The sequence below is a fragment of the Conger conger genome, chromosome 2, assembly GCF_963514075.1.
Source record: "Conger conger chromosome 2, fConCon1.1, whole genome shotgun sequence".
Classification (NCBI taxonomy): Eukaryota; Metazoa; Chordata; class Actinopteri; order Anguilliformes; family Congridae; genus Conger; species Conger conger.
The window spans coordinates 66,616,182-66,632,411 of record NC_083761.1 but is presented as its reverse complement, the minus strand read 5'-3'; the positions used below and the strand labels follow the sequence as shown (position 1 = coordinate 66,632,411).

Genomic DNA, 16,230 nt, shown 5'->3' with positions numbered 1-16,230 from the left:
ATATTTATCGTTCATTCTCTTTTTCGTGTCGTGTCCTTTACCCAGTAACCTCAATTATAAAGTATCAACACTTTATCTTGGATTCACTGTCGAACACACAGAACATGACAGAAGGTATTTCTATGCTAATGTATCATGGAAATTCATCTTCATATTGTTTACTCTGAACACGTCTCCTAGAATCTAGTAACTCTCTAAATCATATTATGAAGGCTAGAAAGATTCTAGTCAATAAGACAGCAAATTAATGAAATTATAGCTTTTATATCATTGCAGTCTAACAAAGGCATTGTCACAGAGCATATTACATTGAAATATTAACAGCAGTGTAATAGCATACATTGCAGGAAATGTTGTGCAATTACATACCACTGTCTTGGCCATATGCATTGATTCAGTGCAGATTTTCGGCAGTTTGGCAAATAAATAAGAATTTGGGCATGGATGGGTACAGTCGTTCTGATTAGTTCAGCACAGTGGTTCCTAAATCCGGTCCTAGTGCCCCCCTGTGTGTGCTTGTTTCATTCCAACGACAATTGCATTCCCAGTATTTTAGCAAGCAGTTGCTTTTTGTTAATTACTCTAATCATGTTTAGAGTAATTATTTACCTGCTTAGGCCACATTGTGCTAGCTATGCATGCCACATCTTGTGCTTTTTGTGATATATTTGAAACAATTACATGAAGAACATTTTTTAACTGAGATGAACCGATGGGCTCATAATTAATGAAAGTGTAAACACATGGCCACAAGAAATAACAATTTGGTAGATGATGAAGAATTCAAAGACAATGCAAAAGATAACCAGCCAAACCTGCATTGTGTTAATATGTTGTGTTAATAGCAACCTAATTGTGAGCCTGTTAATTCACCTCAGTCTTTAATTTGATTAGTTAAAAGGTTTTGTTACCACTTTTTACGCAATTGTTTGCTAGAGATTCCTACTACTACTGCTATTTTAAATATTTTAATTTTCAAGCTGGTGTACAGGCTATTGTGACATCACAGCCTTCCTTGAGCACACTGATGTGTGAGGGTACCTTATAAAGTGGTCCATGAGTTTATATTAAGTCTGCCAGAGATTCTATTGGGACATCACAGGCTTCTAGGAGACACACCTATTTGCATTTTCAATAGTTGATTGGCTGAACTGCTAGAGTGAGGCTAGAGGTTGAAGAAAGCTCCTCTCAAACAAATGCTGATAATTCAAAAAGTAGGACTGCCCTATGAACAAGCACACGATTAGGGACAAACCAGAACATTTTCCAGTTGGTTTGGTGTCAATAGCTCAAAAACAGTGGGAGGAGTAAGCAAAAAAAAAAACCTGGGGGAATAATAAATAAAACTTTCGGATAACAATAGTGTGTAATTAATAAGAATTAAGGGCTTGTTAAATTCTGTGATTGCAATTGTGGCCCCAGGGTCAACATTGGGAACCACTGGTCTAGCATGTAGCATCAGAGGTGCAAGGTAAAAATGAAAGTTGAAGCAATGATATGGTTTCAAATGCTTTTAGTGTAGGGCACAGGAATACAATGCGATGAAAGGCTACAGAAATATACATACAATACGTACGTGAAGGAAAAGATGTTTTCTTATTGAAAAGGAAATTATTTACATTTGATGTTCCTCTCTTTTTTCTCTTACAGCACAGCCAAATTCACCAAAAATTCATGAAGGCTGGTGGGCATATAAAGAAGTTGTCCAGGGGAGCTTCGTTCCAGGTAATGACTTTCAGACATCCAGCGCTGTAATGTGTTCACACAATGGACTCGTTCACACCTTGGGGGCAGTTATTTATGCTTCACGCTACAGTACGTATTGTCATAATGACACCTGGTGTTTTGGTGTGATTTCTAATTGGCCAAATATACATATACAGTATTAAAAATGTGCACTAGGAGCTTTAAAGGAAATGCTAGCATAAACTGCATACTGTGCAATAATAAGATGGCATAGTTAAAGTTATAATTTCACAGAGCTTCATGTACAGATTGGAAATACTGATTATGAATGCCGATTCAAATAGATTGCTTGGTACTTTGAACTTTTACTCCTAAATTAAAGCTTAACTTGCATAAAACGAATTGTAGCAAAAAAATGTATTATGCGCATATAGCTAATATACGGGAGAATATAAATAAGTGCCTTTTTGTATGATATCCTGTAGTATGTATTGCAGTATATTCAAATAAACACAACAACAAAGTGTCAACAGTACTCACATTTCAGTGGGATGGCAGTGACCTGCTCTCACTCCTTATTGATATCAGTGATCTGTGATTATTGAAGAAAGATATTTACTTCTAAACACTCATACAAAAGCCATCCTGCCTTGACCCAAGAAAGGTATAAATGAAATGGCTGTTTGCATTAGGTATTAATGAATTAGGCAATAATACATTAATGTTATTCAATGTAACAACAGCAAATTACCTCTGCAGGGTTTCAATAACTAGGCAGGAATCATAGATTGTTCATTCATTATTCCCTATTGTGCTAAAGGACATCTTAGCAGAAGGATGATGCAAAACTTGAAACTGGGCTTGGTTTGAAAAGCGCTCATTCAGATCATCATAGTCATCCGTTAATATTTGTTGTTCAAGACTAATAATATTAAGGATCAAATATAATATTTTTCCTGTAATATGTCATCCAAAATTATTTAGTAGGCCTACTTTGTGAAACTTGATATATCAAACAATTAACTAGATGGTAAAAGACAAAAATGCCAACTAGTTCATGTCTCATTCACTCACACTATTGGGAGTGAAGGACAGTTAAATTAATGAAATGGGCTACAGCCAGCCCAATTTTCTGCTCATTACCCCTAGTTGCTGATAAGAAAACATCCTCTTGGCCTGTTTTCTCTCCCCCTCTCTCTTCTCCCCCTCCATGCCTTTGCATTCTATCTTCTTCTTTCTCTCCTTAATTAACATTGTTTGTGTTATACAAAAAGCGCACAGCCAGGTCTTTGTGGAAGAAGGTGACATGGCCATATATTGTAGCTGCTATATTTTTGTGGGTGATGACGTGGTGCATTTGTCTCAGGTGGGGTAAGATACATAACCTGAATTGCTTTAGTTAATTAATATAAAGCTCTATCAATGCATAGTGAGACCACTGTTTTGATACTTTATACAACTAACATGATGTTATATGACTACGGTATATCTACATTACTGAGTAACCATTCTGCAAAGTATTGTGACACTTCTTCAATGCAATATCACTCAAATCTTATGGTAACGCAAGGTGTTGAGTTTTCTGCCTCTTTCTTTTAATTGACACTCGTATGTGTACATGTTACCTCAGGCCTTTGCACTGGTTTAGAAAACCACAACAGCCTGCTCCAGTTCATTATTTTACCTTTGTTTGTCCAATTATTTCCAAGATTTTACTGCACTGCTGAGCAAGCAACCTCAGTTAGGTCTGCAGCTGCACAGGGTATGGCCAATAACAACTGGATGTACATTGCCTGTGATGGAAGAGTCTATCAGCCCCAGTTACTCGATACTGTACTTCTCTCAAGCACAATGTCCAGTCCCAAAGCTCTGAAGTCAAGGTCCCTTCAGACTCAATGAAGGAGCAGCTGTTGGCATAAATGATGCCTTTGGCTCCTAAGGCGGTGATTAAATAATAGTTCCAAGTTATATTTTTCTCTCATAACTTCCTGCTTGGTTAATGAGCATCTGAAGGAAAAAGAAATGGGCCTAAATACTGATACAAAGGATGTCCCTTGTTGAGTGCATGCTCAGAATTCTTGGGTTTTTAAATAAAACGGGATGGCTAGGATGCAGTGCACAGCAGAGCTGTGTGGATCTGCATCATAAGAATTAGAAATGAACGAGCAGGAGTTTTTCTCGTATGAAATGGGGTTGGCCATCCCGATTGTCTAACCACTGCAAGTTTAAGATCACGTATGTCCAATACACATTCTGTTAAAGTGCTTTATAGTGCTTTGTAGTGCCTATATATCTAATAATTCTCTGATAATAATAAATTCATAAAATGTAATTTTACCTCTCACATATGACATATGCAGTAAAATAAGTTTCCTGACTTATGCATGACATCTGCATTATATTTGATATCAAATTTGTATGATTCAGACCTGCCCTTCTGTACTTTGAAGGCGTTGCATGTGCTTCGAAAGGAGCTTCTGAAGTCATAACTTCTCACTTTCAGCATCAGATCCTGTTAAAGGTAATTGAGCTGGCACACTCTGTTTCAAATGTAGTCACAGAGTGGACATTCTGTCCCTGTGTCCCAATCCTGGAAACCAGAGATGGAACACAGTTTGCATTTGCTGCTGTTTTTTATTGTCTGCATGGTAAAGATATACAATAAAAATGCAGATAAAGCCTGTAGAGAAGTCTGCTTCCATAACTGGCAGATGTAATGCAGAGCTGCATCCCGCAGAAGCTTGTGCTTAGCACAGACAAAGGCCATCTTTAGGTGCCAAGCAGGGTGTCAAAGATTGCCAATTTGGTCTCTGCCGCTACCCAGAGGTGTTCAGATGGGTTCATGCTGAGAAAAGTAGTGTTCTGTTCTTGTGATTTTTTTTAATGCGCATCGCTTGGATAACTGTTGTTGCTTTTTATTTCTGAGGCACAGACTCCTTTGATGTTAAAAGATCTCCCTGTTGCTGTTTCTTGCACTATCGGAGGTGCAGAAATCAGAGGCCTGTGGACTGGGAACACGGGTTTGAAAGACATTCAGTGGTTTCCTGGTGATTTGATGCATTAATTATTTGCTGGTGCATGTTAGAGGCTCAGACAGTACTCAAGGCCCTTCTTTCATTTCACATCACAGGTGCTGAGAGGATTCTGGGATTCTGAGATGTCCTGTTAACAGCAGTTTTTTTCTACTTATTTCACCTGTGCCAATCAGAGAATTGCCAAGGCACACCATATGAATTGCCAAGGCACACCATATGAATTTTGTAAGTTGGCTGTGCTGTATTGTATTTAATACACTGTCACCATTTAACCTATCTTAAGGCTTATCATTCTAATTCTACATTGAGAAGGCAGAGGGCATTGTTCTGTGTACATTTTTAAGAATCATTCAATTGTAGAGTAGTTAGTACCATGAAAGCATCTAAAAGGCATTATTTAACACTTTAGATAAGCTTGTCTAAATCAAATGATCTTGTTAATTTCCAGGTATTTCCAACATGTCTAACAGGTAGAAATAATATTCACACTCACATTCACTGGTCGAAAACCAATTATGGGAACTGAGGAGGGTGGCTGATTGGTTTGGTGTCTCATAGTTTATTGGAAGAAAATAGACAACCAATAATACTTTGCCTGCTTGTTCTTGCATGCAGTCATGCAATGAAGAACCTTTCAGATGGATTAATAGTTATTGTTAGAAATCTGTACATTTTTTTACATTTTAGTCATTTGGCAGACGCTTTTAATCCAAAGCGACTTAAACATACAGTCATCATAAGTGCATTTTATTTTAAAAAATTCCAAATGCAATAATATGGATAGATTTGCCAGAATTCCTAATTTATTTTTCCACTATAATGTCCAATCTACTTGGCAATAAACTATCTACTATTATTGCTGTGACCACACAGGAAAATTACATTTTAAATGTACACATTTTCTTTAGTCAGCTGAAGGATTTTGGATGAACACATTTCTGAAAATACTACCACCATACTTTTGGCTTTCAAAGCCAAACATTTTGTGTGTGTAGAATCATTGCATCCTCACTTTTCCATAAAGAAAATAATTATCCTAGTATGTATCTAAATATGGTCATTTGAACAGTTCAGATTGAGAAGCAATCATAATGGCACAGTGTCATTCTGGACTATTCCTTGACAAAATGCAAAACTATAACGCACATCAAAATTGTAAATCATCATTTCAGTTATAAATCATCTGCAATCCAAAAATAGTTAAGTTTAATGGCTGATCATTACATTTGCCATACTCATTTTCTTATGTTCATTATGTCTAACAAAGCAAGAAATAAATCACATTTTAATATATTAATGAACTATGAGTATTTGCACTAGGTGGAACTTGCCTAGAGCAGTTTTCCTTTTAATTGTCGTATTGATATTCCATGTGTACCCAACACTATTATTAATTGTGGAAAAACACATTGGAATTTTATTTTTCATATATTTTCATATATGTTTAATGTATTTCTGTTCCATTGAGGGGGCATAGTAGTTTCCCAGTTGGATTTTATTCTGAAGTCTTTTGCATGACATCATAAATCCATTAAACTGAATTAATATTTATGCTAATATCAATGTATATAGTTCTCTCATAAAGATACCCGCATATTCTTCTAGGGGATATTTACTCTTTTAATTTCAGATTGCTTATTCAGATGTTATTTTCATTTTACGCATTGTTTTAACATAAAATTGTAAAAAAAATCAAGCAATTGTCTCAACCATCCAACCACAAGTGTGTGTGGGTTAAATAAGAACAATTATGAAATAGTAACATTACCTATTTAGAAAGTCACTGTGGAAATCTCATTTTGTAGCAATCCTTCAAATGATAACAGGACAGGACTTAAGACTTTTTATTTGCTTATGCAGTTCAGACGACTGTAGCACTAAATATTTCACTTTGTGTATATTTTAAGTAAGTATAAACTGGTAAGCTATTCTAAAATATGACGTGAAATAGTTTCCTGCACATTAAATAGTATATCCACAGGAAAGCATAAAGAAATGATAAAACAAGCTAAATGAATAACTTAGATCTTGTTTTGTTTGTTTGTTTGTTTTGGATTTTATAATTTAAGAGTTTTTTCCAAACACTACTAGTGTTATTATCACACTTTATGGCACACTTTCTGGCTGTTCTGTCCTTTCCACACTAAAAATGATATTTGTCCACAACAGTTATCCCAAATTTTCTGGTTTTCATTGAACCAGAATCATTGATTTGGGCAAAATATGTGTGTAAGTGAATTACTAGGCCAGGTTGAATTGTTTGTTACAATAATTTTTGTTTTTAATTCATATTGTTAATATTCTGAAAATAACAACAACAAAAACACCCTTTAAAAAAGTGCAAACCCTGCCATCTGGCTCTTTGGTTGGCTCAATTGCACCAGGCAAGATCAGTAGAGCACAGAAAAGTATTTGAATTTGAATCCAAATAATGTATTTTCCTAAATCATATCTATATTATTTCTACAAGTATTTTATTCTGTCTGACACTAACCCTGTTTCCTCCCAATTATAAATGCTAAATTTATTTGTTATACCACTGTTGCTGCAACCCATTCTGCAACGCAGAAAGGTTCTGAAAGGTTCATGCACACTGAATAGGAGCAGAATAACACTTCTTGTGTAGCTTGTGCTGGCAGAGTGTGGGTGCCGAATTAAAAGTATGGGGTTAATGGTGTGCCATGTATGTCCCACTAGCTGAAATCCTTGTTTGAAGTCAGCACTGGCATGCATATTTTGTCTCATGGGCCCCATCCACACACTAGTGGATGGGGCCCATGAGTGGAACAGTGGAACAGTGCCTTAAGAGGACAAAGATTGTTATGTTGTCCTTCATTCTTTTTTGTAGTACGAATTCAAGAAGTAGTCACACTATACAGAATACAAAATATTTACCCCTGCAAATTCCTGTCCTGCTTATGGAAACTACAATTGCCTGTAATGTATTTCTTTCTCTCTTTCCTGCAACAATACAAAACCACAGATTGCATTATGGGATAATGAGATAGTTGGGAAAAGAATATAATGCCTTGTGTAAAATCTAATGAAATATTGATGTTGTTATTGACTTGTAAATAGCTTAATACATCCAGAACCATGTACAGTATGTGCTATGAGATCCCACATTGCACTATTTACCATGCCAAGAAGTTAAACCTATAATAACCATTCAGATCACTATTTCTTTGTCAACTTGACAGGTGCTGGGCATTTCTTATTAAAATTAGACATTTTCTGATATGATACCAAGAAATGTTGTATGGGGTATCTAATGATGTTTTTCACAGGCGTATATCATGGTCAATGAAAAAATGAAAATGAGATTTTTTAAGGTTAGCTTATCCTTTGATGTAAATGATTCATAGAAGTGTGAAGGCTTAATCTACTTGGAGAATGAATTAAAGTGTCACTTTTTTGTCAGAATTTAAAATGTCTCAGCATGTTCTGAACGTTTCTACAAAAAATTAAAAAAAATTAAATAAAGAAAAATCTTACTGCTATAAATTAGTCATTGAATCAGCCCCTAAGGCAGGAGATCAACACACGACAAGTATCACTATTTCGCTCTGTTGCAGTTAACACAACTCACATGATGAGAAGTGAAATGCTCAGAGGGCAGAAAACAGATCTATAGCAGCTAATTTGCTCCTCCCTTGTGAAATGTATCACAGCGGACATGCGAGGGATCGGTGACAGCTAGAGGAATTAAGTGACTGGGTGATGGATGAGGTTCAAGAAGGAAGTGTCTCATAACCTCCCCTTTATTTACCATGGCTGACAGACAAAGGGAGACCAGGGAGAACGAGTGGAAAGGACACGGGTCAAAATGCTGGGACGAGTGCCTCCGTGCATATTGCGTGGGTAATTGTGATTGCTCTACCGCAATGCTGGGATCTGCGTGCCTCACACACCTAACTCACACCTGACCGCTCCGTCTGGCCTGCCAACGTGGCTAACAGGGGATTATAGGACCAGCGATTCCGATCGATGCCGAGGGTTAAAGGCATCAAATGTCTTTTGTCCAGTCTGATTAGAGGATTACATGGTAAACAGTTTCACTGTCATCAAAATACGTATTCCCTTGTCGAAAGCAATAGTGTTTAAACATGTGAAAGGGCCAGCGTTGCTATTTTGGATAGCTGTTTGTTGTTGTCACTTTGATTGGCCAATTTGTGTCTCGGAGTCAGGCCACTCGAGACACGGCCTTTACATATCCTCGCCATCAGTAGACAGTTTGGAGGTGTAATAAGGTACTGGACTTTCCCTGAGAATTATTTAAACACAAACTTCTATTCATTTCCCTTCCCATTTTCAAATTTGTTCCAGAAATCACCCAAGGTTAGTCATCACTTCAGCAGGTGTGGAATGCGTCCAAGCCTTCAGCCTATGAGAACAATAAAAAGTATTAGTATAATAGCATTAATAAAAGTTCAGGTTCAATCAATCAAGTGTTATTTATATACGTTGCACATTTTACACTGGATTTGTCACAATATGCTTTACAGTTTACCCTGGCCTAAACTCTGGCAGAGCCTACACTGTAACACACTACACTGTACACAGCATGGGCCCTGCAAGGAATGTTCTGTCCACTGAAATCGGCCCCTGTGTTGCAAAATCTGAACATCCGCCCCCAGCGGTTGAAGTTAACAGTACACAATTTTAATGGTGCGCTTACTTAGCCTAGGATACTTTATCCAGGTGCAAATAATATTTTAGTATCGAAGGTGACACTTATAGTGACTGAATTAATTCATGTTAAATAACTTGTTTATTGCGGTTAGAGTGCTACATGTATTGTTTACAGTACGTCATGTATTGTATTATGATGCTCCTATTGGTTGTTCATTTGAATCCATTGTCTGTGGTTGTAGCAGCTGTCACATTGCATGATTTTGGGCCGAAATATCTGACACTGCCAGTCTTTTGTCGGAGGCTAAGACTCAATATATCGGCAGTCTGTGGGTATATCACACCGAGAGATCCAAGATGGCCGATTTTGGCTCACTGCCAGTCTTCTGTGGGAGGCTAAGATTCACTAAATCGGCTGTCTGTGGGTATGTCATACTGAGAGATCCAAGACGGCTGATTTTGGCTCACAACAAAATAATTAATCTGCAATTTGTACATTTTCTCTGCGACTGCAGAATCGTGGCAAAAATCGCACAGGGCATACCCAGCTTAACAGCAGATGAATGGAAATTCACTACGGAATTACATTGCAGCAGGTGGCTAGTTTGGGACTCTGTGTTCAATTTTAGATAAGGAACACACAGGAATAAATATGTTCTCATACATCTTTGAATGGTATTGTACACAAGAAATCCAGAGGAGATTTTGTTTTGCGGATCAGTGAGAAGCTTGGCCTCCACGCAGAAGATGAACACTGGGACACAGATGGAGCTTGCATATGCAAGAGAGCCATTCAAGCAGAACTGCGCATTGTAGGTGCATAATACCCTAGAGCAAACACTTCCATTGTAAACACGCTTGTTTTACTGAATTCTCATTGTTTCTTTTTAAATGCTTTCTGGGCACATAGTAAAATCAAGTCAATGTGTCAATATCTAAAGGCATTTATTTTGAATATTATTTTCACTGCCAACATTGAAATTAACTTTGTTGCAAGTTGCACATTCAATTTTAAGCAGCTGCTCTGACATAAGTAAATAAATAAATAAATAAATACATAAATGCTTAACCCTTTCAGTCCCAAGAGAACCATATGGCATTCGACCTTATACCTTTTAAACCAAAATGACTATACTATTGTTTTGAGCCTCTCTTAACACCGTAATACATTTTATCAGCTTTCTCAATTTTCTCAACCAAAGCTAAACCCCTTGGGATTTGGGGGAGCCACTTCATGGGTCCGGGACTGAAAGGGTTAAATACTTAAATTCCAAATATGGCAAGTAGTGTTGCGTTTAAAATACAAAATATTACATTTTGTGAAAATGACAGTGTTAATGATCTCTGGCGTATCCACAAATGATGCACTTATCACAGCACAGCCCAGCAAGGATAGGATGCAGCTGGAGCATTGGACACTGCTGGGAGGCATGCTGTGCCTGGAGCTGGAAAACAGCACATTCTGAACTGTGCCAGGACCTGCACAACCACAGCACTGTTCCTTCTGTCCCAATCCCGCCTCTGCTTTCCCTGCTCTGATGGTCTTGGTAGAAGAGTACACTTTGAGATTCTCAGTCACATTTTGAGAGATATGCGCAACACTGACATTTTGTGTTGCTGATGCTCATAAAGACTAATATGTTTTCAAAACCAGTCCAGATTTATATCACCTGCATGAATTGTATATAATTTTTTCCCCCTTCAGAACTGCAAAGCATGGCATTTTTTGCAAGCTCCTTTGGGAAATAAATGCCAGATAGACGTGGGAGGCAGAATTGCTTACTGCTGAGTGAAGTTTATGACAAGTTCATATCTTTGGTCTTTTTTTACTGGAGTTACTTCACAAATGTATTTTTGTATGAATTTTAGCAATGGGTAAATGTTTAAGAGGGGGTTCCAATCAAATTACACATTGTGCAACAGCTTTTGGCCTTTTTTCACCGAAAATCAAATTGCCATATATTTACTCTTTTTAAGCACATTTCAGTCTTTAGGAACTCTTCAGTGACTGAATGAGATGATACACAGGCTACTCTCATAGTCATCCGGCAACATAAGAAAGTAGATCAGAAAATACGCAAATGTCTTGCTGCAGGATGAGGCGCCAGTCAATGAGGTTAGAGCAATTTCTTTGTACGTAGCCAGACAAAATCTGTCTGTACACTTCCAAATTCATCCTTCCGCTGCCATCCTCCATTACAGCATCAATAAAGAAAAGTGGACCAATTCCAAAAGCAGCCATGCATGCCAAAACCATCACTCTACATCCTTCATATTACAAAGATGAGGTGGTACAGTATGTGTTAAGTCATGGGCTGTTCCTTAATCTACAATTTTGGCTTTCCATTGCTTTAGTAAAAAATTATTTTGGTTTCATCTGTCCATTATACTTTGTTCCAGGCTCGTATGTATTTTTTGTTGAATAGTGAATTCTAATCTGGTCTTGAGCGGTTTGCATGTTGCAGTATAACCTCAATAATTCTGTATTTAATGCTGTAATAAGTCTTCTGCATATGGTGGCTTTTGATATTTTCACCCCTGCCATCTGCAGACTGCTGATGATGTCACCGATCATGTTTTTTTTTTTTTCATTTTATCATAGCTCTCAGGATTTGTCTGTCATCAACTGCATTCCAAACTGCTGTACTTGATATACCCAGTTTATGCCTTGCATGGCAGCCATTCGCTGTTGGTGTTTGAGTGTGTGTATGAATGAGAATCATCAGTTGTATAAAGGATAAAGGCACTATATAAATGCCAGCCATTTGATTGAAACTAACTAATCAGAAGCAGCTGAGAACCCAACTATCCAATTACATTTAGTCCTCTAAAATGGGGACCTATATTTAAAAAGGGATGTAATTCCTACACAGATCATCTGATATGGATCTACTGTAAATACCCTCAAATTAAGTCTGCACTCTCACCTCATATTCATGTTTCATTTAAAATCCAATGTGCTGGCATACAGAGCAATGTGAAGTTCTACAAGTTATTCTCTGTGATTACCTAACTTAACCCACCTAAAGCACAGAATGTCTTGTATGTTCTTTCATATCTAAATTGTCAAGCACCTTTTATTCTTAATAATATGTGCACTCTACATATTTTTTTCAACCATGCACTTCATTGTGTACTCCAAGATAACTGGTTTGGGTGGGTATTTTGCTACTGTAGTCTTCATTAAATATTTGTGGGGCGACAATTTTTAAATGGACACTTACGTTGAAGGCCACTGTGTCTTGTTAACTATGAATTGAAAATTTAACAAAAGCTCTATAATGAACCCTTCAGCTTGAGTGTTGCACTTTCATCAGCAGTGCTGCAAAATGCAGTCCTTCTTTAGCCTGTACTGTAATGCCTGTGAACCAAATAGCAACATTTAATCAAAGTAATTTATTTTAATTTAGCTTTACTTGTTAACTGATCAACAAAAGCACATACAATACTGTAGTTATGGTTGGGTGTTTTTCTTTTAGCCATTTCCCCGATTTCCCCCATTTTGTGCGTTCCATGCTTTTTCTGCAGTTTATCCTGCTTTCAACGATTTTTTGGCAGTTTTGGACGGCAGCTGTCAGCCTGAACAAAGCCTAGATTGTACTACATTGCAGACCTATAGTACAGAGATTCTGGAATGCATTGGGATCAAGATTCCTTTCCTTGTCAGGTGTTGCAATCAGATGTTTGACAGCCCCTGTCAACAACATTGATGAGGCGTACTCCTTATCCATTACGATAATGTTGTCAACGACAACAGGCACTCCATGAAAGTGTCAAACCTCGCAATTTACAGCATTTTGTACCAAAAAACAAACTTAAAATAATAAAACAGACACCCTGTTTTATCATTATAGTTATGCAATTTGCTCTCTTTGGCGGCACGGATTGTGCAGTGGGTAGCACTGCTGCCTCACAGCAAGGAGGTCGTGGGTTGAAATCCCGGTCGGCCAGGGCCTCTCTGTGTGGAGTTTGCATGTTCTCCCCGTGTTCACATGGGTTTCGTCCGGGTACTCCGGTTTCCTCCCACAGTCCAAAGACATGCACGTTAGGCTGATTGGAGAGTCTAAATTGCCCATAGGTATGAGTGTGTTAGTGAATGGTGTGTGTGCCCTGCGATGGACTGGCGACCTGTCCAGGGTGTATTCCTGCCTTTCGCCCAATGTATGCTGGGATAATGAATGATTGAATTTGCTCTGTTTCTTACAGTGTTCTGTTAAATTAAAGGCCAAACACATGATCTTTCTATCTGAACGTTTTTAAACTTCAAGCACCTGTTGCTGTTCCTGCAGTTATTTCAATAATTTCCCACTGCTTTGGATTAGATCTTTTAATTTAATTAATTGACATAGTTTAAAACACTCCTTTTCCATGATTTTCAACAACTTTTCCCTGACTGCTTTGTGATTTCAGCCAATATTGTCCGTAATGAGTAGGTGACCCCTGGTCATGCCAGTGGTCAGCCTCACTGGGCAGTTGCATTGTTGGAGAAGGTAGAGTCAGCATGGATTTCCTTGCTTCATCATGCAAGTATAACTGGTTCATGGGGCATGTACTGACTTGCCGGCACCAGCTGTGCAATAAGTGTAAGCCTCCGGTGCAACGTCTGCACAGCTCAATTAGTTGATTGCAGAGAGAAGGAAGCTGAGGTTGGCTGTAGGCCCTTCAGATGTTGGAGGATGTGGAAGCATTGGGAGGGGTGCACAATTACACTAGCTCATTCCAAATGAGGAAGAAATGGAAATATTAAAACAAGTCAACAAAGACATAATATTGAGGTATCTAACTGAGGTACCCAATGATCTACAGTATATGTCATGTTAAAATATATAGGAAATCTATATACATCTTTCAGTGATTCTTTTATTAAGTAATGTCATTATTTTTCAGAAAAAAATACTCATTTTACATCGGTATCAAAATTATTGCCACCCGTAATGGTTATTGTAAATAAAATCAAACAAATTCTAATTGCCAAGACACGTTTATTTAAGTCAATCTCAGTCTGAAGGAACTATATTGTCATTCCATCAGTTTCTGTTTCACTAGGGTATAAAAATTATGTTACATGCATGCAAAATCCATTTGTCATCCATCAGCATGGGAAAAGCCTGCTCACAATTCTGGTAATGGGTACAGAAAAATACATAAATGGGTAAACATACCACTTTAATGGCAATAATAAAAAAAGAATTAATCTTATGGAATGGTTGGAAACTTGCCAGGAAACGGACACAAGTCTCAACCTCTGTACTTAACGAATGACGAAACAACGAAAACCTGTAGTCTGAACTGAAGATGACAGTCCATGAGTGCAAACCCAAGGATATCAATGATCTTGAAAAAGTCAATAGCGGTATTATTTTTTCGTTTATATTATCTGTTGTGCATATTTATCAAGGTTGTCCAAGTAAAAATATTTCAAATATATTGATTGTATATTTCCATATTGCACATAAACACGTGCACATAGACACACATACATTTTTTATTGTCAAAAACAAAAGCTGCAATCTTAGTCTGACTGAAATGCAATTACAATCAATACTTATTTGCACAGGTGGCTTAAGGTTTGGAAGTATTGATTATATTCAACCACAGAATATCATCAGAAAGACCATGTAGCCTTGTTAGGGCTTTTAGAAAATGCATTATGAAATACTTTCTGCTTGCCTGCTTTTCTTTGACTTCCTTGGCTCTGGATCAACTTACTATCACAGGCAGCATACTGTCCTACAAGGTCAATTTGATGTGGAAATACCTCTGGGCTTGTCTCTGGTATCGTGGATAAGCAGCTATGCATGTGCTATTATGCAAATAATATGCATAAAAAAGTTAATATTCACTTTTTGATGGATCATGTATGCGACAGACAAGGATTTCACATCTGTGTTACACACTATGGAACTACAAATCCCGTCATTAATTTCAGTGACCTAGTTTGTGTCTTCTCCAGCATTAATTCCTGCCAAAAAATGGTACATTTTCTCTGTAGGTTTTCAATTGACAAATGAATTACCTCTATATTTTATCATTTTAAATGTATGGAATTACCTGTGTGAAAATATAAAGGAATAGGTTGTCAGATATTTGCATTTGAGAATGGATTTGGGTGATTACACCATCAGTGTCTGTAATCCCTCCCACTGCTGTTTCATTAAGCTGCTCTCCTGGGTTCTGCTGAAAGCTCTGATTCAGAAGACACAGACACTGTTTTTAATAAGGGACTGCCAAGGTAATGTAGAATAAACCATACCACATTTGTGGGAAAGAGCAATTTGCATAATCAGCCTGGACTCCACTTAATTATTGATAATGATAATTGTGTTCAGTTATTTTCCCAAGAGTGACTATGTCTCATATGATGGCTGTGTCTCTCATTTTCTCTGACAAGTATGAGTGATGGACAATAGATTTGTACCCGAAAGAAAAGTACTAGGAAACGGAGACAAAGCTGAACAAAATGAATTATGGAATTATGGATTATACTCAACATGGCCTTCAGTTTAACCTTTTCCCTTTATTATTGGATTAAGCAGCCACATAAATCTTTAAAAACCTTTAACAGAAAAAAAAAAAATCTTTCAAAAGAGTCTGTCTTGAACTGTGTGTGTGTGTGTGTGTGTGTGTGTGGGCAGGTAGGTTTTGTAGATCTCTTTGCACCCTTTAACACTAAGGCATTGTTGCCCAACCCTGTTCCTGTCAATTCTAGTACCTCAATGAGATTTCTACCTGTTGAATGAGGCATGATTTGTTAGGGTTGAAGTGAAATTTACAGGATGGGCAGATCTTCAGGGTTGGGCAGCCCTGCCTGAAAGTTCTAGTTGAGCCATTTTTAAGCTGATACTCACATCATATCCCTACCTCATTAAAAGTGAAA

General features: G+C 37.5%; 1 protein-coding gene across 3 annotated transcripts in view; it reads left to right on the top strand.

The window, feature by feature from the left end:
- The window catches only part of ca10a (carbonic anhydrase Xa), a 175,674-nt gene that overhangs the window by 34,017 nt on the left and 125,427 nt on the right, over positions 1-16,230 (top strand). For all 3 annotated transcript variants that reach the window (XM_061232251.1, XM_061232249.1, XM_061232250.1), the window contains exon 3: positions 1,651-1,725. In XM_061232251.1, coding sequence (XP_061088235.1) covers positions 1,651-1,725 — 75 coding nt within the window. The remainder of the gene's footprint in view (positions 1-1,650; positions 1,726-16,230) is intronic.